This window comes from Sitophilus oryzae, unplaced genomic scaffold (assembly GCF_002938485.1).
Source record: "Sitophilus oryzae breed Bouriz unplaced genomic scaffold, Soryzae_2.0 scaffold_1000_pilon_pilon, whole genome shotgun sequence".
Lineage (NCBI taxonomy): Eukaryota > Metazoa > Arthropoda > Insecta > Coleoptera > Curculionidae > Sitophilus > Sitophilus oryzae.
The window spans coordinates 982,297-1,008,577 of NW_022145617.1; the positions used below are offsets into that span (position 1 = coordinate 982,297).

At 32.5% G+C, this 26,281-nt stretch overlaps 1 protein-coding gene across 4 annotated transcripts in view; it reads left to right on the forward strand.

Moving 5' to 3' along the window:
- LOC115877296 (putative fatty acyl-CoA reductase CG5065) overlaps positions 1-26,281 on the forward strand; it is a 76,633-nt gene that overhangs the window by 29,971 nt on the left and 20,381 nt on the right. For 3 of the 4 annotated variants that reach the window (XM_030893576.1, XM_030893519.1, XM_030893466.1), the window contains 2 exons: positions 6,488-6,665; positions 7,731-7,847. In XM_030893576.1, coding sequence (XP_030749436.1) covers positions 6,498-6,665; positions 7,731-7,847 — 285 coding nt within the window. In that variant the 5' untranslated portion in view covers positions 6,488-6,497. Of the gene's footprint in view, positions 1-2,666; positions 2,931-6,487; positions 6,666-7,730; positions 7,848-26,281 lie in introns of those variants that run through there. The other variant, XM_030893648.1, reaches the window with a different exon arrangement.

Consider the following 26,281-nt stretch of genomic DNA (forward strand, 5'->3'; position numbering starts at 1 on the left):
CAAGCCGTCGGCCCATCGCTTACTGCGTGTTTTGATTTGTATTTTCATTCGTTTTGTTTTTTAGTAGCATTTATTTTGTTTTATTTGTTGCATTTTATTATTCAGCGAAAAAAAATGCAATCAAAATTGGACACTCTGTACATTACACATTATCCACTTCGGGGATTAGTTTTATTTTAAATTACTAATCGATTATCGAATCACTGTTTAAGAGTGACTATTAATCAATACGGGCTGATATAGATAAATCAAAATGCATTAAGGTATATGTTACTATGTTACTATAAGTACTTAAGATTGAGTATACACTTCAGAAAATAACACTTTACGAGAGGATTGGCTTTGTAAACAAGAGCGGTTAAATCAAAATCAATTGATACTTCAGGTTACGCATAATTTGGTATGCCTTTAGAATTATCTTGATGACATCAGTGGCGGTTTGTCGTCAATAGGTTTGGTGCATTCCATGTGCATTCTCCACAGGTGCTGCCACCATCGGAGAATACTGTAAACAGCGGACTAAACAAATACACGAGTTTAAAATCGAATACACCAAAAATGTGTTATATAATTATCCCAAAAGTTTAGGAAGTATAATTTGTGAAAGTTCATAAAATAAAAATAAAAAAGTAAATATTTTGAAATTTACAGAAGACCTAACTTATAATTTATTTTTTGTGAAAGCATTTCGAAATTGACAGTTTTCAGATTCGAAAGGACATTCTTTTAGGCATTAGTATCTAAAAGTGACACTTGTTTAGGGACTAGTGCCTAAATGAAAAAAAAAATAAACGTTAGAAACAATGAATGAAATGCAATAAGGTTTGTGAATTTGCTAATATCTACATTTCTGTTCAGGTAAATCATGGTGCGGAGCATCGAATATTTACTCCACAGAATTGACGGCTTAAAGGTAGTGGATAACTTCAGGAAATAGGCTAGCAATACCTTTTCTGTGAAATTCTCAACATGTTTTTCTTTGACCCAGGTTTCAAAGTTGTTGTAGGTGGTCTTGTATAAGTTTTGCGACCTCTCGGTCATTAACGTGCAGTTTCAGCAGCTTGTTGAATATCCAAAGACTCGTCATTATCACTCATTTTTTCACCAAACTTTGTAGGAAATACCATGCCCTAGACACTCAATGGTAATTTTATAGAACTACAAATTTAGTTTCTTCCGCATCGCCAGATGACATTAAAGGCGCAAAAGACATTAAAGTACAGGTTTCTAATTTATATATGAAGATAACATGACAGTCTCTATGTTAACTACTGTTTATGGTCTAGTTTTTGTCTAGTTGACAAAATGTTGGTGATCCGTCAAGTTATTTTTAAATCATTATTTAAATAATTATTAATTCAGATATTCCTGATTTGTCAGAAAGTTCAGTGATTTCAGTGATTTGTGTTTATAGTTTGTGTTTTTATTAGTTTGTGCATTCTGATATTTACAGTCGATCATCATTTTCGTGTTAGATACTAAACATTTTTATTAAAGTCATTTTGACATTTTAGAAATAGTTTATATACCAAATAAAAAAATAGTTTAATCATAAATAAGTAAGTACATAGTTGGTAATATATAGTATTTTTAGTAACAGTTAATTAGTAGTCTATACTATTTTTACTATATTATAATTTAGTTGTTAAATCAAAAAAAATAGGTGCTATGTGATCTATTGTTAGTGTTTAAAATGTATGTATTCATAATTTTAATTTTGTTTTAATTATGTTACACTTCTAGTGATCTAATAAAATATAAAATGGCGGTAAAAAAGTCTATATTTATTATTTTATATTTTACAAGGAATAAGTTTGCGCTTGAATAACGTTACCGTTTTAATTAGCGTTTATAAGTAACGGAACGCTAAAATTGTGTTATGCCAAAACTCTCCTTTGGTTTCTTCCGAATCACCAGGTGGCTCTAAATGACGGACCCATTTGTTTTATATCAGTGTCCAATCTATCTCTAGTACGTGACATTAGTCTATGGGAAATACGGCGACGTTTGAATCTGACAGAACTTTGTCATTAAACAATGCATAAACAAAACAATGCCTTAGAAACAGATTACCAGAAAATTTTAAAATGTTTAAAAATAAATATAATAGCATGAAAATCTCAAATTATCCGCTTTCGCAAAAAATCTTGTATGAAATTCGTTGCGAAAAGAGTGTTTTAAGCACTCGGCGTATTGTCAATTTTGCGTCCCGTGCTTAAAACACATTCATTTCGCAACTTGTTACATAAATAGCTATTTTCAGGGTAATACAACTTTTTAGAGGAGTTCAAGTACGGTAGCTAGCATTGTTTTACGCATCGAAAGGTAGGTACATAATTATAATTTTAGCTCTTCGAGTTTCAGCCCCCCCTAGCTCACATAGGGTCCGAGTTACGACGCTCCAAAGACTAATGTCATCTTCCTCATCGGCTTACCACTTTTTCAATCGTTACCACTTTTCGTGGCGCATATCGTGACGCTAGCTCGTGTGTCACGGTCTTGAATTTTTATCCGCCAAGCGCGCGTAATAATGATTTTGGCACTTAGAACATTATTTACTTCAAGTCTTAAATTTATATAATACGTACTCTAATATACTAGTTCTTATCAGTGTTGACATATTTAGACAGTAATCTACTAGTACTAGGAAATGTAAAGGTAGCTTTGTAGATAGGAGTATATTTTTATATTGACAAGTCTAGTCATATTATTACTACATAATCTAGCCATTCGGTATTGGATTATTGGTGTAATTAACTTTAAAAGTCAGTATTAATTATTAATCAAAAATTATGTTAATATAAAAATCAAATTAATCGAAAAATGTGTCTATTGTGTATATTTTAAGCATTTTGTATTAAGTCTGTATTAATCTTCGGACTTCCTGGAATATCCTGGACTTCTTAGAATGTGAAACTTGACCCGTTTGTGTAAGTGTATTTTTTAACCCGTTATTACAATTCAAAATTTGGCGTGTTTCAAGTGTCTGGAAGTAATTTCATTTAAATTTTCGGCTTTTGTTCGAATTTCGGATAGTAACAATAATAATACTATGTATTTAGTCACCTAAATATTAATATCTTTTTAAAAGTATATATTATTTGCAAATTTCAATATTTGTCATAATATACATACATATATTTTTTTGTATTATTAATAATTAAACGCAATTTTATTCTTTAATATTGTAAGAATCTTACCATTTTGAATATCAATTTTAAGGTGGTAATTTATATTTTAATTGTCTATAAATTTCATTGTTATGTTATGTTAATATAAGCCTTTAATATCAATTTTTATGCATATTTCATTGTATATCATTACACATTTAATAGACAATTATTATATTAAATTTCAGATATCGAATGACTTTAGTTACAGAATTATTTTTTTATTTTTAAATACTATGAATAAAAGGATTACGGAAGGAGTATGCTATCCATGTATTCATAATTCATATTCATGCATTGGAGACGGAATCGCCATAACCAACCCTCATTTGTGACAATTCTGTTTGACGTTTCAATTGACAGATTTGAATTTGATTTGAAATTTTTATATTATTTATTATTTATATAACCGTACCAAACTATACCATAACGTAGCATCAATATAATTATTCAATATGATTACTATTTACCTATCGTGTGCTGATACTTTACAGATACTCCAGTTTTTGGTATCATATACAAGATAGTATACAAACTTTATTTGTGGCTAATACAACTCTCCATAATCTCTGGCAAACTGTGTGTGGGCACCGATTATTAATTGTAAACTATGGTCTGGATCAACACTTAATTTCCCCTTCGAGTTTTCCTCCACTTAATTTAAAAAAAACACGATACACATGTAATAACACAGTCCAAAATGCAAAATATTTATCATTTCTATTTGACATAATTTGACACAAAATTATAACCTATAATTTGGCAAGAGTTTGACAACTCTCAATAATGTTAAGTCAAGTTCATACGCATCGGCGTCCGTTTATCGTTCATCGTACCGTTAAACCAATAATATTGAAATATGACCTGTCATTTTTAAAATAAACCAATAAAACTGGTTAAAAACAACAAGAGATGACGCATGACGGATTAATACATAAGCCCATCCATAGTTAACTTAAAAATATTAGAAACTTTTTTTAGTGAAATAAATGGATTGGTATGGACGTCATCTGCTTTTTTTCTGTCATCGTCTGTCGAAATCTAAATATTTAAAGCAAAAAAATGGTAAAGAGATAATATAGTAAACGCCACGAATGTTTGGGAGTGATTCATCGCTTGATGAAGTTAGAATCGACACGCGATCTATCATTTTTACATTAAAAACGTAAATTTTTACCGCAGACGTAGGTTTTTAAAGGCCCGGTCTAATCATCTGCCTGCGCTCCTCCTACTTATTCTAAAATGTTAGCGCGATTGACAAAGACGATACTAAATCGCGTTTCTTTGATTGATTCGTTTTTGTGCGTCAGTCCATTGGTGTAATGTGCTTGCAGTGCGACCAATGGGGCATTCCAGTTTATATTTATAACCAAATATATGTTTTGACAAGACTTTGACAATTTGCTGGAATGCTCCATATTATTGATTATCAACAGACTATATATTGATTATTATATGACTTGAAACACCACGGCACTGGAATTAAGTTCTATATGACCTTGAACAGATTAGTTCACATGGTAGCGACCGATGAATCACTCCCAAATATTCGTGGCGTTTACTATACATTCCTTTTATCATGATCTACCAGCCCTGGAAATATCGATATTTTGAAATCTTCTGAATGCCAAACTTATATTATAATTTATTTTTTAACTTATAAACTTTCAACACTTATTTAAAACTCGCCCTGTATACCCTAAATTTACAGGCAGAATTATTTATGTTAGAAATATCTATAATATTTTTTTTTGTTTATTAAATTCCTGGCCAAAGCGTTCAGTGACGCCGCACCCGGTTTAAAAATTAAACAGGGGTTTATTTTAAGCGCAAAAGATATGGAATGATCCCACGCAGTTCATTTCGTATTCCTTGTAGATTAAGGGCAAGTATTTTCCTATTTTATTTTAATAAACGTGTTAATATTCTCATAGGCTTGTCCTGGGTTTGTTTTGCGTTAAAACAAAAAAAGGAAATCAGGTAAATTATTTATTAGTTTAAAATTTACGCACTGGCACTGGCTAAACCTCATCAAATCCAACCGCTGGCGCTGGCGGTATTGCTAGTGTATATAAAAAATATCGTCATCCGGCGGCATGATATCTGTAAATACGGATGGAAAATTGAATTATTAATTGGTCGTTGACGGCGGCATACTGTATTTTAAACATCAAATACCGCCGAAATGATAACATAACCTAAGATTTTTGCATTTTCATTTTTTGACTTGAATTGAGCTAAAACTTGTAAAATATTCAATTTTAAAAGTAAAATATAGGCCAAGATGTTCAAAATTCTGCGCCAAACTTTTTAAAATATACAATAACTTTTCTTTGTTTTTTTTTTTTAAATGGAACACCCTGTATATTATTTTTTCAGTAGATGGAAAATTAAAAAATCAACATTTTTGTATTTAACATATTTCAAACATTTTAACTGTTTTGTAGATATTCGCGGTTTTATATTTTATATGGCATTTTCCACAGTAAATTTTTATCAAAGCCACCCAATGATTTTTCTCTCATATTTTACCGTTGAAAGAGCCATTTGAAATAATACTGCGTGTATCTGCGAAACCATTAAAAATTTTGAAATGCTTTAAATATAAAAAAATTTCATTTTTAACTCTCCATCTAATAAAAAAATAATATACAGGGTGTTCCATTTAAAAAAAAAAGAAAAATTATTTTATATTTTAGAAAGTTTGGCGTAGAATTTTGAATTCCCTGTATGATTTAAGATTACGATATTTATAGCAAAGTATGTATAGACCGTCTAAAGTAAATACCTAATATAGTTTTGATTTCAGGACAGTTCTTGTATTAGTAAGATTTTTTTAAGGAATCTTGAAAAATATATTTTTTTTTCTATTTTTATCTTAAGATTATGTAAAGTGATCTGAAAGAAAGTCTTAAAAAAATGCAATAATATACAGGGTGTTACATTTATAAAAATCATCGCGATTCACTTACACTTTTTTGGGCCACCTTTATAAAAGTTAAAATATTTTTCTGTAATACATCGTCGTACATATTTTAGATTTGCACGTAAACAAAATTCCTAAGTTTTTTATTCTAGGAGCTACACATGCCCGACGCACTATTGCCGAACCCTGTATATAAATATATTACATAGTATATTTTTTTATACAATATGATCGAAAAAAAATGGCGATAGCTATGAAATGAAGATCGCGGTCATTTTTATGTAAAATTATGCCGGTTTTTTTTTCGAACACAAGGTATTTTCTCGTTATATTTACTTATTCTGGTACAATTAATTGTTATTTTTTTAAAACAATTTTTTATCCTTTTCAGAACTGACTCTATGGTTACTCAGGAATTCCCGTCTAGTTCCAGTAACGCGTCCAACGTTTCCATGGCGGCCTTTAGTTCCAGCGTGCCCGTCGTCAATTCGACGGTTCCAGGTTCCGTGGCGGATTTCTACAATGGGAAATCGGTCTTCATCACCGGCGGGACCGGTTTTATGGGAAAGGTTAGGAAATATTTTATTTAATAGGAGTAGTAGAAACGAGTTTTTATTTATCAACAATAACAATACGCAACAGTCGTTCCTTAATGAGAAATAACAGTTACGAAAATAACAGTATGATGACTGTACCGGATGAAGCTAGATTGTACGGGAGGGGGGAAGTTGAGTAGGAGGACATTATCTTCTTTGTCTAATTTGTAAAGCGATAGTTTTGTAAACTTATTTGGATTTTGAGCTGGAGAATACCAGACTACCCTTCAGCTATATCAAAAAGAAACAAGCTTCGGATTTTAGACTAAACCTAGTCTTTGTTTTGCACCAGAAGATCAAGATCAGTGTCGCTCATTTTATTGTACTTGTTATTTTTTACATCAACCAAAGTGAATTTTGTGGTGCAGAAATACAGATATTGCACCCCTACCGGTCGCAATTGGCGGAGTTTTATTTTCGTACCTGTTATTTTTTTGTAATAATTGTTGAGAACTTGGTAGAATTTCGTGGCGCCGCGATCCCGATCCGACATCAGTAGTTGTAACAGTCGTTGTAACAACTGTTATTTTTTACATATCATGTGCAACAACAACCATTGTGAATTTAGTGGCGCGGAGATACAGACATTACATCGCTATCTGTCGCAGTTGACGGACTGTTATTTTCATACCTATTATTTTTTGTAATAACTGTTGAGAGTTTGAATTTTGTGGCGCAGCGATCTCGACCCTACATCAGTAGCGTTCACAGTCGGAGGACTGATATTTTGTGCCTGTTATTTCTTACACCAACCGTTGTGAATTTTGTAGCGTGGATATACTATACAGTCACTGCACCGCTACCGGTTGCAGTTGGCGGATTCTTATTTTCGTACCTGTTATTTTTTAAATAATAATTATCCATCTGACATTGCATAGTAACCGGTCGTCCTCGACTAATTTTGTTATTTTCATATCGGTTATGTCTTGTAAGAAAATTGTTGCGACCTGTTGTGTATACATTACAACTTTAAACAGGGGGTTACATTACAAGCATATGTATATTTTTGCTTTGTCTAAAAATAAATATTCTTTATAGGTATTGCTGGAGAAATTACTAAGAAGTTGTCCGGGTGTTTCAAACATCTACCTTCTCATCAGGCCGAAGCGAGGGCAGGTGGCCCAAGAAAGATTACAGCAGCTACTTTCTTCACCGGTAAGATTAATATTTTAACTTTATTAGAGTGTTTTGAGGATATATTATTTAATATTATGTATTGATCTTTCTGTATATCTTACTTTGTATATCTGATGCTCGCGACCTTGTTCGTGATACATACCCCCGTGATACATACCCCCGTGATACATACCCCCGTGATACATAATATAATTAATACCTGTTTTTATTCTTTAACGTAGTTATAGCAATTTGCTGTAACTACTGAAGTTGCTCCCCTTTCAAAGCATTATTGTTGAGAAATCATTTTAACGCTATTCATATTTTTTATTCTGTATTGTTCATGCTTATGTCACCTTATGTTATAAAGATTACTTATATACGACCAGGATATCTTTCTTCCAGTAATTTTTTCACCTGCAATTTTGCAAACTAACTGAAAGTGTTGTTAACCTGGAATGGGAATCTAAAACTCGAAGGAACAACGATCTAAAACTCGAAGAAATTTCTTAGAACTTACGACCGAGAAAAATCAAATATTTTCCTTGATTTGAGTAAGGACAATCTTCGGATTGTCACGGGGTTTCTAATGGGACACTGTCTCCTCACCGAACTCCTCAGTAGATTGAAGCTTGTTAGTTTGTCTATGATTGAAGCTGAGAAATAACGGCGAATGCAGATTCTGTGGGGAAAATGGGAAAACAGCAGAAAACCTCATCACTGAGTGCGCCGAGACTACAAGGATTCGTGGCATAAATTTTGGTACGACTGATATCGGAGATGGAGAACTAACCTCTGTACTGGTTTTTGTAATATTGCTTTTGCTTAATTTTTAAGACCAAAATGAACTGATTACGATCAATTTGCAATTTTTTCAATTATCATTACTTTTTGATGTATTTTTTAATGTGACGAGATGGTTTTGGTGACCATTGTCGTAACGTCACATTACGCTGCGTTGCATACTCTATACTAAATTTTGAATAAATATTCGTAACGATAACAGAACTAACGATATTAAAGAAACATCGTAATACCAAGTAATACTCAACTATACAAGCAGAAAAAAAAACTTGTAAAAAATAACCTAATACTTTGTATTGCCCCTCCCTTGACTGCTACAACTGCCTGTATACGTCTGTTCATACTGTCATTGAGGCTGCATAGGTATATCATATTGCGTTATGGTTTCCCATTCTTCTTTAAGTACCAAGCGAAGTTTATTTAATGAAGCTGGTACCGCTTCACGACCTCTAAACCTCCTACCAAACATTTCCGAAACGTCGAACACGATGGGGAAGTTCATAGTAGTATATAGTTCACAATAATCACCAAAGCCGCCTTGTCATATTGAAAAATAAGTTTAAGCAAAACAAACTCTAAAAGAAATGATAATTGAAAAAACTGCAAATTGTTGATGGCAAGTTCATTTCGCTTTTAAAAATTAACCAAGGCATGTATTGACATGATCCAAAAAAAATGCTTAGGAGACATGGTTCTGATCGTAAAATTATATTTTAGGAAAATTTACGCCCGAAATTATTGCACAGGGTGTTTTAAAGTTTGGTGTTTAAGGTAAAAAAACAACCCCTCGTTTAACCCTGTATAATATGCCATATTCTACGTCAACTTTTATCTTTATATTCCTTTATTACGTATTGATTCCAAGACTTGATCTAAAGAGAATATCTGTCTCATCAGCGTATTTCATGCTGCATAGAAATAACTATATTAATTAAGCAACTCAAACTTTTACGTATATAAATACAATTAAATACTGCCAAAACGTTGGAAATGTGTCGGAAAGTTATCGACCAGGATATACGTGTGAATTGGAGAAAGTAAAACGGGCGGACGATATGTACGCGGAATCTCTGAAAAGTTACGGCTTGTTTGAATAGGCGATTCTTTATTGAAAACGACAATGGTTCGTCGGTTTATTTGTCTGCAAGTTTCACTCGCTTCTATTTACACTAAACGTTTACAATCTATTTAGATTAATCAGTTAAATGGACATTGTGTTTTATCTACGTTAAATGTGTAATAAAAGCTAGGGATATGATTTATAGGCAATGTTTTAAATTAAATGAAGTTTCTTTAAATTTGTATTTTTAATTTTTTGGTAATATTTTTTTTTTAATTAACTATACAGGATGAGTTTCCTACGATGTTCTCTATGGGTATCTCGGAAACTATACTGTAGATAGAAAGTCAGTTAAATGGGGAAAGAATTGCAGTTTTGTGGGGTCATAAATATGCGCCTTTCAGATTTTTGAAAAAGTTCATGGCTTACTAGATATTACGAAAAAATACAAATTTTGGCTATTTTAAAAATTGTCCCTGATACCATTATAATCTATTTTAGACAAAAAGTTTTCAGATAAAAGTTGTAGATAATCACATCCCTAATGAGTATGTGTTCTCCGATTTTTTCTAAAGCCTGTAATTTTTTACATATGACACAAACATATGTTTTTTTTAATGGAAACCATAGTTGGCCGTGACTTCATAAAAAGCGCCATTTATTAAGCTTTTCAGCGATATAAGCTATATGTTTTTTTTTTCAAAAAATTACTGATTTATAGCCAATTCTTATCTTTCTTGATTAATTTCACTTAGTTGGCATGGTGTTCTTATTCTGTTGTCATTTAAAACTTACGAAAAGACAAAATATATTATTAAACGTCTCTTTACAATTTACAATACACAAACTAAAACTTAAAAAAAATAATTTCACTACATATACTTTAAGTTATTTTAGCAAATGTTCAAAAGATCCGCCATTATTTTGAGTTTTGAGTATATAAATGCAACTTTTTAAAACTGAATTTCTATCTATTCCCACAGAACGACCGGTCGACTTAATTAAACTTCTCCTGTACCGCCTCTTCGAGTGCCTCTCTTAATTCATAAGTTCTTTTGTAAACCTTGTTGTTAATCATACCGCATAAAAAAATTGGCGCCGGGAGCCGCCCATACTAAAATATGTTAATGAAAAGTTGGTAGGCAGTTCTTTTAGTTTCAAAGTAAAGGAATTTTTCCAATTTTTTTTATCTCAAAAACTGCGACTTTGACTGATTTTGATGTTATTACAAATTTTGTTGCAAATATTATTCCTAATCTTAAATTGAAAATCGCGTTTCGCTAGCTACTGTAATTTTGGAGTTAGGATTTTTTTAAATTTTAACCCTCTCCCATACCCCCTTACCAACCCCCCACTCCCACCAAAAAAATGGCCAAATTCTCGGGTGCCACAGTATTTTTGTGCCAAATTTGGTTAAAATCGGTTTAGCGGTTTTTGAGTTATCATGTTACAGACGGACAGACGGACAGGCAGACACCATGCAAATTATCCATGTCATTTATGGCCCAAATAACTCATTTTGAGTGAAATTAAACAAACTTTTTTTTGACGATCTTAATAGCCTACCATACCTGTTGGTATGGTCGGCTAAAAATCTAAAATGGATAGGTCAGGTGATCGAGGAGGCCCATGCAATTGGTCCACGTCTTTCTATCCCTGAGTCTACATGATTAAGATATAAATAATCTTTAACATTTCTTTCATTGTGGCGGTGGGGGGGTGTTGTGTCATAATGAGAGTCATGTTCCTATATTTTTTATTAATTTAGTCCTATAAATTCTAGTATTGTATATAATTCGAACATGTCTCCATAGCGCAGTGCGTAGAGTTTCCGACAACGAACCGAAGATTCAGAGTTCAAATCCGGGTCAGGTCAAAGACTTTTTTAATTTATTTTCGTTTATATTCTGATAGTAAAGTATTAAATAATTCTGATAATTAAAAAAAAACAAATATTTAATACTTTACTATCAGAATATAAACGAAAATAAATTTGACCTGACCCGGATTTGAACTTTGAATCTTCGGTTCGTGGTAGGAAACTCTACGCACTGCGCTATGGAGACATGTTCGATTTATATTCAATACTAGAATTTAAAGGTCTAATAAAAATATAGGATCTTCTTTCAATGCGCAGTAGGGAACGCAATGTTTACCGGCAGCCAGACGGGCCGCATGCTGTTCTAGAGAGCATAGTAAAAGATGTATGAAAGAGCCAGACGCCTTAAAATACTTGTTTTTCCGACGTTGCTAGCTCTCGTACTATTAAATCATGTATCTATATAGAAGGGGATTTTTATTTATTTATTGCTTTAGTTGAAATTTGACTTCGGTATTAGTTTTTGTGATTTGGATTCAGAATGATCAAATTAGACATTTAAAATAAAAAACGGCTAAAAAATGGGTTTATTAGACGAATTTAGAATTCCTTGAATGGGTTTATCCGATAAATCTTATCTCAATGAAATAAATAAACATAGGGGCGCCTTAAGCATATGAGTAACGTTAGTTTCTCACCATTTACATGATTAATAGGATAAAAACTCGACAACATTATTAGAGAGTACTAAATTTACTTACGATGTGTTAAGTTTGATTGAATATTTTACTTAGTTTATACCGTACACCATTTTCTATTTTTAACTATATAAAAATAATAAAAACATTTGCAATTCACAGTGATACAAATTGTGGTAGTTAATGCTTCATTCAGAACCTCAAAATTAGTGGAATAAATTAGCGACTTCAATTATACTTTATACTTAAGAGTTTACGAGTATTCACAATGTTTAAAAAATCCAATTAAAAGTAATAGAATATTCTAGGCTTAGCAGTCTTATCTTTATTAGGTTGAAAATACAGAACACCAAATCCATATCTTGATAGATCAAAGACCAAAATGACATTTTCAATTATAATTAGTGGAAACAGCTAAAGGTTTGTTAACTTTTTCTGCTACTTGAAAAGTACCACAGTTTTGTCTGTTCTGAATTGAAGTTTGAAGTTAGAGAAACAAACAACTACGTTAACTGTAACCACTAATTTGTTCTACCAATACCTCCCAACAAATTCAACAAAATCTAGAAAATCTCCTTGTTTAATTAACAAAACAAAATTTACCTTTTCTTAACGACATCGAAGTATGAAGTTGCCAGACATTACAGTAATACAATGTTTTTCTTTTATACACGGTGTCCCATATAAGAATGCACACTACAGGGATCTTGTAAACCAGAGGAAATACAAGGTTTATTAAGAAAAATTACATTTTGCTAAAACTTAAACTTCGTTTCAAAAAAATCTCAAACATCCGATTACTGTCGAAATTTTCCAGATTTTGTTTTTTGATTTTTATTCGACTCTACAGTATGTCCCCGGATTGCCTTTACAAGGGGAATGTCCTTTTTATTATTGTCATTTTGAGAAAAATGCATTCTTTATAAAAATGTTTGCTCATACATATTTTATGTCAGTGCAACAGCCTGATAAATGTGTGTTTATTTGTATTAAGCAATGATAGATATACCGGGTGCATCTCAAAAGTGGCACATCCCTTTAACTTTTTTATTTCTTCGGATAAAAAAAACATTTGGCCTATATGATATAAATTAGGAATGATTGACGTATTCAATTCTTTTCGGTCACTTCCTGTTTCCGCGGAAATGACTACAACTTTTGATTTTTAAATGGCATCCTCGGTATTTTTCTACTTTATTCGATATAAAGTGACACTTTGAATAGAATGACATATCATATGTCAACTTTTGACATTTTCGAATATGGTTTATTTGAAATTTCAACATGCATAACGAATCATAACGACAATTTGACTCGAAATACCAAGTGTGTGGTATCAAATTATTCGCAAAAAATGCTTTTTCCAAATATGCTATGAGATAGAATTAAAAACACGATTTGGGCATCTTTTAACCGGCCAGGACAAGACACTAGAAACATTAAACGACCAAATCTATTTTTCCACGGCTCCTTGATTAAAAATTAGTGTTTTTAACACAGCCATGGCACTCTAAGTTGTAATCATTTCCGCTGAAACAGGAAGTGACCGAAAAGAATTGAATACGTCAATCATTCCTAATTTATATCATATAGTAACATACCAAATCTCGTTTTTTTATCTGAAAAAATGTTATAGGGGTGAATCACTTCTGAGACGCACCCGGTCTATATATAGAGCGTTCAGTCACAAATATAGAGCGTTCAGTCTCACAGTTGTTGGACTTTTTGAAAAGGATAATACTGGAGAATGTAACCTAGAGATCAGAAGAGAATCACAATAATCTAAAACTTATAAGGTATGAAACTCTAACACAGTTTTTTATTCACTTTCTTCCATTAATACTTATAATCATTCAGTTATTTGGTGTAAACGTTCGATAATCGTGGAAGTCAAGTATCTAACAATGACACGGATTTTACTCGAGCAAGAAATGTGCCATCGCTGGCCGCATTCGCGTTTCGCGATAGCATGACGCTAGTAAACAACTTTCTTCCGATCTGCTGACCGCTAAAAACGATACGTTTACGTTTCCAGTATTTTCTTATTAATTTTTTAGCGGTCATTGACAAAATTTTCACCATGTAGAATGTAGAATGTTTAGGAGAGGAGTTAATCACCGTGATCTTACAGATCTATTGTGTGTTTTCCTTTCTTGACTTATAACGAGTTATAACTCATCATACAGTCTCAGGGCTGTAAATTTTCCTAAAATATAATTTTATGGCCAGAACCATGTCTCCTGAGCATTTTGTTTTTTGGATCATGTCAATACATGCCTTGGTTAATTTTTAAGAGCGAAATGAACCACTATTTGCAATTTTTTCAATTATCATTTCTTTTTGATGTTATTTTTCAATATGACAAGGCGGCCTTGGTGATTATGGTGAACTATACATACCATACTACTTTGAACTGCACATCATGTTCGAGATTTGGGAAATGCCTGGCAGAAGGTTTGGGGTCGCGAAGCGATACCAGCTTCATTAAATGAACTTCGCTTGGTTCTTGAAGAATGGGACAGAATAACACAATATGAAATATGCAGCCTCAATGACAGTATGAACGGACTTATACAGGCACTTATACATATTTCTCTATGTACAAACAGTTGTAGTATCCAAGGGAGACAATACAAAGTATTAGGGTATTTTTGCCAATTTTTTTTTCTGTTTGTATACTTGAGCATTACAGATGTTTTTTTTTAATATCGTTAGTTCTGTTATCGTTATGAATGTTTGTTAAAACCAGGACTGTATTGTTAGTCGTTAACTTTTTTTTAAATTTAGTATAGAGCATAGATAACAGAACTAATTTAGATTGGCGACTCTCGCCAAAACATGTTTTGCAGCGACGCTCGTGGAGCGTGCGGGTACTAAGCTTCATTTGCCGATATATTCAAATCGGAATAATTTTACAATTTATTTTCAAATACATATCTTGAATAATGGTGGGTTCATACAGCCAAATAAAATAAAATAAGAATAAAATAAAATAAGAAATTCTTATTTGTGTGCGTCCATACAGTCAAATAAAATAAAAAATATATATTTGCTCATGCGCAGTACGATGAGGCTGGATAAAAGTTAACTTTTACGATTGTTTATAGTAATTTTACCATTTATAGTATATTTATTTATTCGTTGCCTACTATATTATACATTTTACTTATGTGAAATTATAAAATAAATTAAATCCAAACTGAAAATATTTGTAGGTTAGAATTAAGCGTGCGCAAAGCCGTTTTCACATAAAATAAAACAAGAAGTTAAAAGATAAAGACTTCTTATTTTATTTGTTATTTTATTTGGCTGTATGAACGCATGTACGGTATCCCATATAACCAACTTTCTTATTTTATTTTATTCTTATTTTATTTTATTTGGCTGTATGAACCCACCATAATTCAAAACTATAAAGCAAGTTGCAACTATTGTTTTGATTACTATTTCATCAAATATAAATAGTTTGCAACTTACTTTATTGCTTTGAATTATTCAAGATATGTATTTAATGTAAAATTATATGTTAATAAAAAACAGAGATTACTTTTATATTATTTTATTTAGAATTAAATAAAAAGTATAAACAAAATATCTACCAAATCAAGTCGATTTACTGCTTGGCACCACATTCTTCTCATCTATAAAAACAATAAAAATTTTTTTTAAGTACCTAGTATAAAATAACAGAATATAGAATATTTACTAAAACAAAATAATGAAAAAACTACACTTTAGTAGAATTTAATATTTTTAAAAAGAGATTCTAAGACAAACTTTTAACTGAAATGGACTGAATTAAGATATAATAACATAAAAATTAAAGGTTAGATTCTTACCTCAGAGTATTTTGGTAGGCAATGCGTTTTCACATCTTTGCTAGTATTTCTACAGCCAGGAACACCATAACAGAATACCATTTTGAACAAATATATTGGGAATTTATGCTAAAAAAACACCGAATCGCACCACTATAGTAACGAAACGAACAGCACAGAAAGCAAAACACAAACCGACAACCACAAACCGACAACTGACTACGACCACGTGCGACGCGAAAATTGTGTCCGATCGACAGTTTGGGGAGTGGGGCTGTCCAGCTGACGTCTGGAAGCGACAACAGCACAATCCGTGGCGCGTGAATGTACTAAAAATAAAGACCTGTCAAATCGCAGGAGTGCCCGCCCCATGGTATAGAGTATCCAATGCAGCGTAATATGACGTTACGAGAATGGTCACCAAAACCATCTCGTCATATTAAGAAATTACATCAAAAAGTAATGATAATTGAACAAATTGCAAAAATTGATCGTGATCAGTTCATTTCACTCTTCAAAATTAACCAGAGCATGTATTGACATGAATCAAAAAACAAAACACTCAGGAGTCATTGGTTTAACATTTCTGGTAGCAAATTTCTCCGACATTTTTTATTATGAGAATTAATTAATGATAATAAAATGTTAAGTTACGTGACCGTCTAAATTAATTCTATGATCAGGTTTGTTCGCGCCCATTTTTTCGATTTCTGGTTAGTCCTTCTGGGGGAGGAAACCCCACATACATCGACATAGTTTTGTATGTGTATGTGTTACTGAGGTGTAACACGTTTTCCTCTCGCCAGAGGGAGCGCCGGGATAAATTTATGCCATCGCGTGTTTGCCTAATTAAATGGTCCTTTTTTTCAGTTTGTAAAAAATGAAACGTGTAGTTCGTTCGATTGAAAGGCGCTACTTGTTGAATATAGTGGACCTAGTTAGAAGTTAAAAAAGAAGAGTTGTATTGAGGTTGCCGTTAGCAAATATTCTAATGTATCAATGATATTAGTGAATGTTTCCTCTAAACGTGGAAAACTAATTGAAAGAAAAACTTTTTTACACACTTCATTTTGTATTCAAAATGATCAAAACTAGTAGAACTAGCTTTCACTTTCACTGAAACTGCGAATATACTGATCAGTTCATTACTCGTTCAGTAACACTGAATCAGTCAGATTGCTTCAACAACTTTTGGTTGTTTATGTAAACGAATATGAGCTACCCATATATACAGGGTCAGTTTTCTACGATGTTCTCCATTGGTATCTCGGAAACTAATAGAGATCGAGAGTCGGTTAAATGGGGAAAGAATTGCAGTTTTGTGGGGTCATAAATAGCCCTTCCATTCTGGGGTACATGTTGTGCGACTCAATTTGACCGCATTTTCAAGCTCCAGGAGAGAGCTGGTCGATATTCACTGGGACTAAACAGCAGAACTCATTGCCAGGACTTTTTTAAAAAATTAAAAATATTAACTCTTCCTTCCTCATTTATATTTGAATCCGTTTGCCTAAAACGTAATCATGTATCAGCTTCTCAAGAAAGGCCATCTCACTACTTATCCACTCAGGAACGCGGAGCAAGATCTTTATCTACCTACCCCACGCTCAGAGTTAGTTAAAAGTTCAATATTATACAACTCGAAAAAAATGCACAATCACCTGCCATTTGAAATCAAATCTATAACATCATTTTCTTCATTTCGCAAAGCAATGAACTCGTATTTACTAGACAAGGCTTTCTACGCTGTAAATGAATTATATTTTGATAATCGAATTTGATCTTGTAAACACTGGTCTAATGTTTGCTATTGCTATATTTACTAATGACATCGAAATAAATTTAGTTAGAGGTCATTGATATTTACTATAAACTAACTAAATATTTTTGAATATTATTTTTATTTTTTTATTCTTTGACATTGTACACATTTATACATGTTTATTTTAAACAATAAGACTGACAATATTATTTGTATAATGTTTTGTATTATCTTTTGTTTGTGTACCTTGTTTGTTTACTTTGTTTGTTTAGTTTACCTTTGTCAACAAATTGAAAAATTTTTTGACAATAAAGGCATTTATTTATTTAAATATGTGCCTTTCAGATTTTTGAAAAAGTTCATGGCTTACTAGATATTTAAAAAAAACAATTTTGGCTATTTTAAAAATTGTCCTTAATTCCATTATAATCTGTTTTAGACAAAAAGTTTTCAGATAAAAGTTGTAGATAATCACATCCCTAATGAGTTTGTGTTCTCCGATTTTTTCTAAAGCCTGTCATTTTTGACATATAACACAAATATATGTTTTTTTAAATGGAAACCATAGTTGGTCATGACTTCATAAAAAGCGCAATTTTTTAAGTTTTCCAGCGATATAAGCTATATTTTTTTTTCAAAAAATTACTGAGTTATAGTGAATTCTTATCTTTCTTGGCTAATTTCACTTAGTTAGCCATGAAAACAAGTTCAATCGTCGTTGCTCTCAGAAATGTGAAACTGTCACATCCAAACTTTGTAAATTAAAATAAATAAAAATTGTATTTATGAAATTTTCAAATGAAGAAAAGCGTGTAGGATTATTGGTTCAACTTTTCTTGGCCATAGAGTTTCGAGGATACGTTGACCGGTGAACGTTACTTACGTTTTTAGAGAACGATTTTCAAGAACAATTAATGGAGTGGTTCCAACATGACTTTCAATATGACACACCACCCCCCCTCCCCCCCTACAATGAAAGAAATATTAAAAATTATTTATATGTAGACTCAGGGATAGAAAGAGGTGGACCAATTGCATGGGCCTCCTCGATCACCTAACCAATCCATAATAAAATAAGAACACCACGCCAACTAAGTGAAATTAGCCAAGAAAGATAAGAATTCACTATAACTCAGTAATTTTTTGAAAAAAAAATATAGCTTATATCGCTGGAAAACTTAAAAAATTGCGCTTTTTATGAAGTCATGACCAACTATGGTTTCCATTTAAAAAAACATATGTTTGTGTCATATGTCAAAAATGACAGGCTTTAGAAAAAATCGGAGAACACAAACTCATATAGGGATGTGATTATACTCAGGGAAAGAGGTGGACCAATTGCATGGGCCTCCTCGATCACCTGACCAATCCATAACAAAATAAGAACACCATGCCAACTAAATGAAATTAGCCAAGAAAGATAAGAATTGGCTATAACTGTAATTTTTTGAAAAAAACATATTTAGTATATGTTTTTTTCAAAATTTAGCTTAATAAATTTTGAAATTTTATAGCTTAATAAATTTCGCTTTTTATGAAGTCATGACCAACTATGGTTTCTATTTAAAAAAACATATATTTGTGTTATATGTCAAAAATGACAGGCTTTAGAAAAAATCGGAGAACACAAACTCATTAGGGATGTGATTATCTACAACTTTTATCTGAAAACTTTTTGTCTAAAATTAATTATAATGGAATTAGGGTCAATTTTTAAAAAGGCAAAATTTGTTTTTTTTTCGAAATATCTAGTAAGCCGTGAACTTTCTCAAAAATCTGAAAGGCGCATATTTATGACCCCACAAAACTGCAATTCTTTCCCCATTGAACCGACTCTCTTCTCCAGTAGTTTCCGAGATACCCATAGAGAACATCGTAGGAAACTCACCCTGTATAAAGTATTTTTGGTCGTGAGGTGTTACCAGGTGTATTTTTGTATATATGTTTTAAAAAAAGTTTATATGCTTTCTAAAAATGCGGGGGTGTTCTATTTAGAATTACAAAGATCCTGCTACTTTCCAAATGCAGTGACAACACTGTGAGGCTGAAAGTAATTTAGATAGATGGAACAGGTGCCTTCTTGTAAGAATCCAAATTTTTAAAAAATCCATAAACGTCCAACCTACCATCTCTGTATAAACTTCTATATACCTAAAATCATCCTGTATAAACAAATTTGAATAAACCACTAAAAACTGTGCGATATTATTTTGCCCTTCGCACTTTCCCATCAGCAGCTACTCCACTGGAATATACTGTAATGTAAAATTAATATTTTATTATGAAGAAATTATGTATCAAGCACGCACACACAAGGCATAAGTAGTCCGGAATTTGCCACTTACTAAACAAAGATTGCGGTAATTAAACCGTTGCAACTGTTTTAGAGACTCCTTATGGTTAATCAAGAAAAATAATAACCTTTAATTTATTTAGTGGGTTAATTCGTAGCGAACAAGAAAGAAAAGTTATACAGTATGTCTTCGAATGCATTCTTTATTAAAATTGTTGCTTGTACATTTTCAAATTTTCATACTGTTTTAGAGAAGAATAAATATGAAAATATCGATGAATTTTCCTAATTTAATTACTAATTTATTTAAATTTCCTGAAGTTCTCAAGTTTTTACTTTTTCGCTTGAAAAAATAGAATTTCAATCTAGTGCTACCACAATAAATGTAACGGCATTTATTTGACTCGAAATACCAAGTATGTAGTACCAAATTATTTATAAAAAATGCTTTTCCAGATATATGCTAATGATGCCTCCTCGTTCCATGTGAAAAATTTCAATTGTGATTAAAAATACGATTTGGGCATATTTTAACCTGCCAGGTAAAGACGAAAAATATTAGAGGATCAAATTTATTTTTCCAAAGGCTCCTTGATTAAAAATTAATGTCTTCAAAAAAATTTTGCCACTTGCTCTGCACACTTGCCAATTTTACTTTCTCCTCTTGTAATATCCAGAGGATTTTTTTTGAAGTGAAACTTCTTTGCGCGCTCTGGGAGTAAAAATGCAAGGCCGTGACACGACACGCGAGATAGTGGTTACGCCAGCCTACGGCTTAGAAAAAATTATCCGATTTAAATGAAATTTAGTATGTCGATAGATTGGACGAAGGCCTACTTGGCTGTGTACGACACGTGTCACTGTGACAGTTAGTTTTCAAGTAAGAAACGTCAAAAGTTGATGTCGTCCTATCGCAACTATACTCTGTTTTTTTTCTCAGGTAAGATTTCGACAGACGATGACAGAAGAAAAGCAGATGACGTCCCATACCAATCTATTTATTTTACTAAAAAAAGTTTCTAATAATTTTTAAGTTATCTATGGATGGGTTTAAATATAAATCCGTCATGCGTCGTGTCTTATTGTTTTTAACCAGTTTTATTGGTTTATTTAAAAAAATGACAGATCGTATTCAATTTTATTGGTTTGACGGAACGATGAACGACAAACGGACGCCGATGCGTATGAACTCGCCTTTAGATTTTTGTCATTTTTGACGCTTGTCAAAGTCTTGCCAAATTATAGGTTATAATTTTGTGTCAACTTTTATTAAATACCCTGCGTTTTGGAAGATGATGCATTTTGATTCGTATTATTACGTGTGTTTTGTGTCTTTTGAAGTCAAGTGGAGGAAAAATCGAGTGAAAATTAACTGTAGACCCAGAGCACAGTTTATGGTTAATACTTGCTGCCCAGGCAGAAAGTCTTATACACCAATGAAGTTGCCATCGATAAAGTTTGTATACCATTTCGTCGTAGATAAGTGCATCTCGTATATGGTAGAAGGATCAAACTAAACACATACTAAAAACTGGAGTAGCTGTAAAATATCGACATCACACGATAGGTAAATAATGGATTTTAGTACTGCAGAAAAATAATGTCAAAAGGTACTGGTTTAAAAAATTAAGATTAAAGTTAATTAATCAACCTTTAAGGTATAAAATTTGGTAGGTGTTATTATTAATAAAATAGTTTGTTTTATTTACCTATGTTGTTTTATTTATTCCTGTGGAATATTACAAATTTGTATTTGTACATAAGTTATATTGATAAATATAATCAAATGCGGGTAGTTTCATAAAGCTGGAAAGTAAATAATAGTACTTTTTTACATTTTTTTGGTATGTAGTGTCTTGTTCTTGTTTGTTTTAACACATACCGTTTTTATTAAATAAAATAACTCGATTACATTTTTTCAGTTTTATACAGTTTTTTTCACAATATTTTGAAGTAATCACTTGTCAATTTGAAATTAAAATGACAGACACATCTATCACTGTCAAGGATCTTCTCGTTGGACAGACTATAAATTTGGTGGGTAGGCTATGTGAGCTACGGTGCACACGGTGCCAAACCAAACCAAACCCTGCAAAGTTGGATACGATACGTCATCAGGGTAGCACTAAGGATTTGATGTTGAAGAAAAATGTGGGTCGATTTCGGCATAGTGGGAGACGGGCTACAAGATGACGCACTCAACGTTTCGAACCGATGCGCGATGCCTCTAAATAGACCAGGGTTTCTTAAACTTTTTGCAGTCACGGACCACTTTCGCAATTTGGACAATTCCACGCACCCCTATCAGAAATAATAGAGGAGGAAAATAAAAAAGCCTTATTTACATAAAAAGAAAAGGTTTATTAGTAGATTTATTACACGTAGACTAGTAAATTAGTGAGAAGGATGGTGCTGTTTAGCCTCAATGAGAACGTTATATTGTGGGATTATCTTCGACAAGGCAAGGCGCATATGATCTACGTTCAATCGGTTGCGACTTTTTGTTTTTATTGAGACCAGAATCGAGAACCCTGCCCCGGCAAAGGTACGTAATAGCAAATGGTATCAGAACGGACATAGCTCGCTCGACAAGAAGAGGGTAAGCTTGATGTAAAGAACACCAAAACTCGCCCAGATCTTTTGCATGAAATTCAGCTTTTAAAACTTCTTTTGATCTCATGTCAATTAAGTCATCTTTAATGAGATCTTCATCGCTGATAATATCCTTGTCGATTATAAATTGACCCCGCACCCACGTTTCATTTTCAAGCGATTCTAAGTTAAAGTAGCCTTCAAAAGAAGTTTGCAATGTATCCGAATGCTTAGACACCTCTTTCTGTAGCATTATTGATATCGTGTTGCCGTCACATTGTGTTATTATCAAACATCGGAAAATTTGCAAAGTTATCAAATTCCACCCTCCTTTTCCAAAGTGGCAGTTTACATATGAAACCTTTCAACCGTTCAGATGCATCCACGATGGTTACCATTCAATTGAGTAAATATATCTGCCAAATATCTGCGTAAATCTTCACTCTCAAGATATTCAGAAAGTGAATTTCGTTTATCTTTTAGAAAAATTAACTCTTCTGTCCCCTTGACAGCCAACGAACTTCTGTGTACTAAAGGAATACTTTATGTTCTGATTCCATTTCTTGACAAACTCTTATTAAACAGGCGGTGCCGCGGTGGTTTAAGGCTCTCGCTCTGATGAAGTTAGTTATTTTGACACATGTATACATAACTTCCTTCAGAAATGTAGGTAAAGTCCGTGAAGTCAAACATGCCGATGTAAGACACAATGAGTTATGTATATGAGTTGTACATGAGGAATCTCTTTCTTGATCAAAGCCGCGAAACAAGACGTATTTCCAAGCATTGCGGGAGCTTCATCGGTGCAGATACTACCAAGTTTAGTCTTCCAGTCTATATTGATATTTATGAAAAACCATTTTGTCATTTAAACAGCTGAAGCTTTTGTAGTCTCCAAAAGTGAATTGCAAAAAATGAACTCTTCTTTAATACTACGTGTGTCTTGTCGTACGTAACGGACAAATACCAAGAGTTATATTGTGATGTCACCGATATGACACCGTTATATTGTTGACACCGATTGTGATACATCGGAGCTTTCATCCAATTGAATGCTGAATGGAAACGATGAAGCAATTAATTCTTCATCAACTTGTAAAATATTTGACGACATTTCAAAAAATCTAGAATGAATAACAACGTTTGATAAGGGAACAGCTTCAACTTTGTTTTTTTGATCCTTACGCGTATCGCGTAGTGCTAAGTGATTAAATACCTACTGAATTCGCCGCACTACACTATTTATTTTCTTAATAAATATGTTTACAGTTAACTGACGTAATGCGGACCGCGGACCCCTGATACATATGCTATGGACCCCACTTTAAGAAACCCTGAAATGGACGAAATCATCAGGATTTTTCTTAATTACGGATCGATTGGAACCAAACTCGGTACGTGGATAGAGCTACCCGAATGGAGTCTTCAGACGGACAGACGGTCATTTTAATACCAATTTTGTGACAGAGGATCAAATTATTTATTAATTTTTAATTTATTACTTTTTCAATATTTCAAATGTCAAACTACACTTTTTCAGGCATGTTCTACAAATCCTTCAATTTAATAGCTGTTAGAGTAAGAAGTTTCACTTCAAAAATGTGAAAAGTTGACATATGATATGTCAACTTTTGTATAAAAAATACCGGTGCCATTTCAAATCAAAGATAGTAATTTTCGGTGAACCAGGAAGTGACCAATAATAATTGAATACGTCAGTCAATCCCGATTTATGTCATATACTAACATACCAAACTTCGTTTTTTTGTCTGAAAAAATAAAAAAGTTATAGGGGGTGAGCTACTTTTGAAAAACACCCGGCATAGATTAATTAATAAAATTATCCCAATTTGTACGCCTTTGGTGACAAATGGGGGAGGCAAATCGAATTACTCTAAGAACGGGTGTTTCTTTTTCGTACTTGCATGCTTTATAATCTTTTTAAAGGCCCTTGCCCTGACGTTAAGTCGCCAGAAAATCAGATTAACTGAAACATGCTCCCAAACGCGATTACAACTTGGGGAGTCAAAAAGTAGAAAACTGACATTGTATTCTTTTCTCATTTTCTGTTGTTTTCTTTTCGTCTTTCTTCGTTGACGGTCGGGTTTTCTTATTTAAATTCCGAATAATTTTATGATAAGTTCCTTCTTAATACTTTTTAAACTTATGACGAGCTACGTTTATACAGGGTGTTTCAAAACAAATGCGAAAAACTTCAGGGGGTGATTCCTTGTTCAAAATAAAGGGTAGTTTGCTTTATAAACGTTGGGTCAAAAGTCAACCATTAGGGAGATATCGCGGTACAAAGATGGCGGAAAAATAATGTTTTTATTCTTTATCTCGAAAACGAAAAACGATAGACTAATGAAATTTTATGGAAGCATTACTGTTATGAAAACATACTTTCTGGTAATTTTCTCACTTTTTTAAAATGAGTGGAAGGTGTTGAAATAAACTACCCCTATCATTCTTGTTACACCCTGTATATGTAAGTTTGCTATTTTTAGGATAAAAATCAATTCTCGTCTTTTGAGTCGAAACTTGTTGTTGAAGTTGATATTTAGAGTCTATTGGAGGATCTAAAAAAAGTCTATTGTTTGGCTGTCCGTCTGTCCGTCTGTAACACGATAACTCAAAAACCGCTAAACCGATTTTAACCAAATTTGGCACAAAATACTGTGGCACCCGAGAATTTGGCCATTAGTTTTTGGTGGGGGTGGGGGGTTGGTTAGGGGGTATGGTAGGGGGTTAAAAATTTTAAAAAATCGTAACTCCAAAATTACAGTAGCTAGCGAAACGCGCGGTTTTCAATTTAAGATTAGGAATAATATCTGCAACAAAATTTGTAATAACATTAAAATTAATCAAAGTCGCAGTTTTTAAGATAAACATATTTTAGTATGGGTGGTTATACGTGCCTCCCGGCGCTAATTTTTTCCCTAATTTTAAACTACACCATTTAAAAATAATGTTTACTCAATACAAAAATAAATTACGTAATGACTCCTAGGGCTGGACTCGCCAAAATTACCATCGATTGTCATTCCCCTGCCGTCTTTGACGCCTTTTTTTATCGTATGGTACTGTTGATTGCTGTGTGAGTAGGCGACTTTGTAGAAGATCATTATTCATCTATGCAATTATATTATAAATACTGTTTATATACATTTTTTAATAAAGAATCAATAATATTTCCTTTCAATTCTATAAAAATATCGTTCTAATTACAAAGTATTATTAGATTTTTATGGCCTTGTAGATTGCAGTTGATCTTAAGAAACTTTGCATTCGCAGAGTATTGCTAATCGTTAAGAATCAATAATATTTCCTTTCAATTCTATAAAAATATCGTTCTAATTACAAAGTATTATTAGATTTTTATGGCCTTGTAGATTGCAGTTGATCTTAAGAAACTTTGCATTCGCAGAGTATTGCTAATCGTTACTTTTTTCTGATTTGCTCTATTAAAAAAGTTAAAAAATTCATATTTTTTAAATAGTAGATACTGTAACAGAAAAGAATGGAATAGTTTACTTGCACTTTTATGTCATGTATATTTTAGAAAGGTATGTTTTTTTGTGACAAAGCGAATATTTTTTAATAAAAGGAATTATTTTATAAAATTGT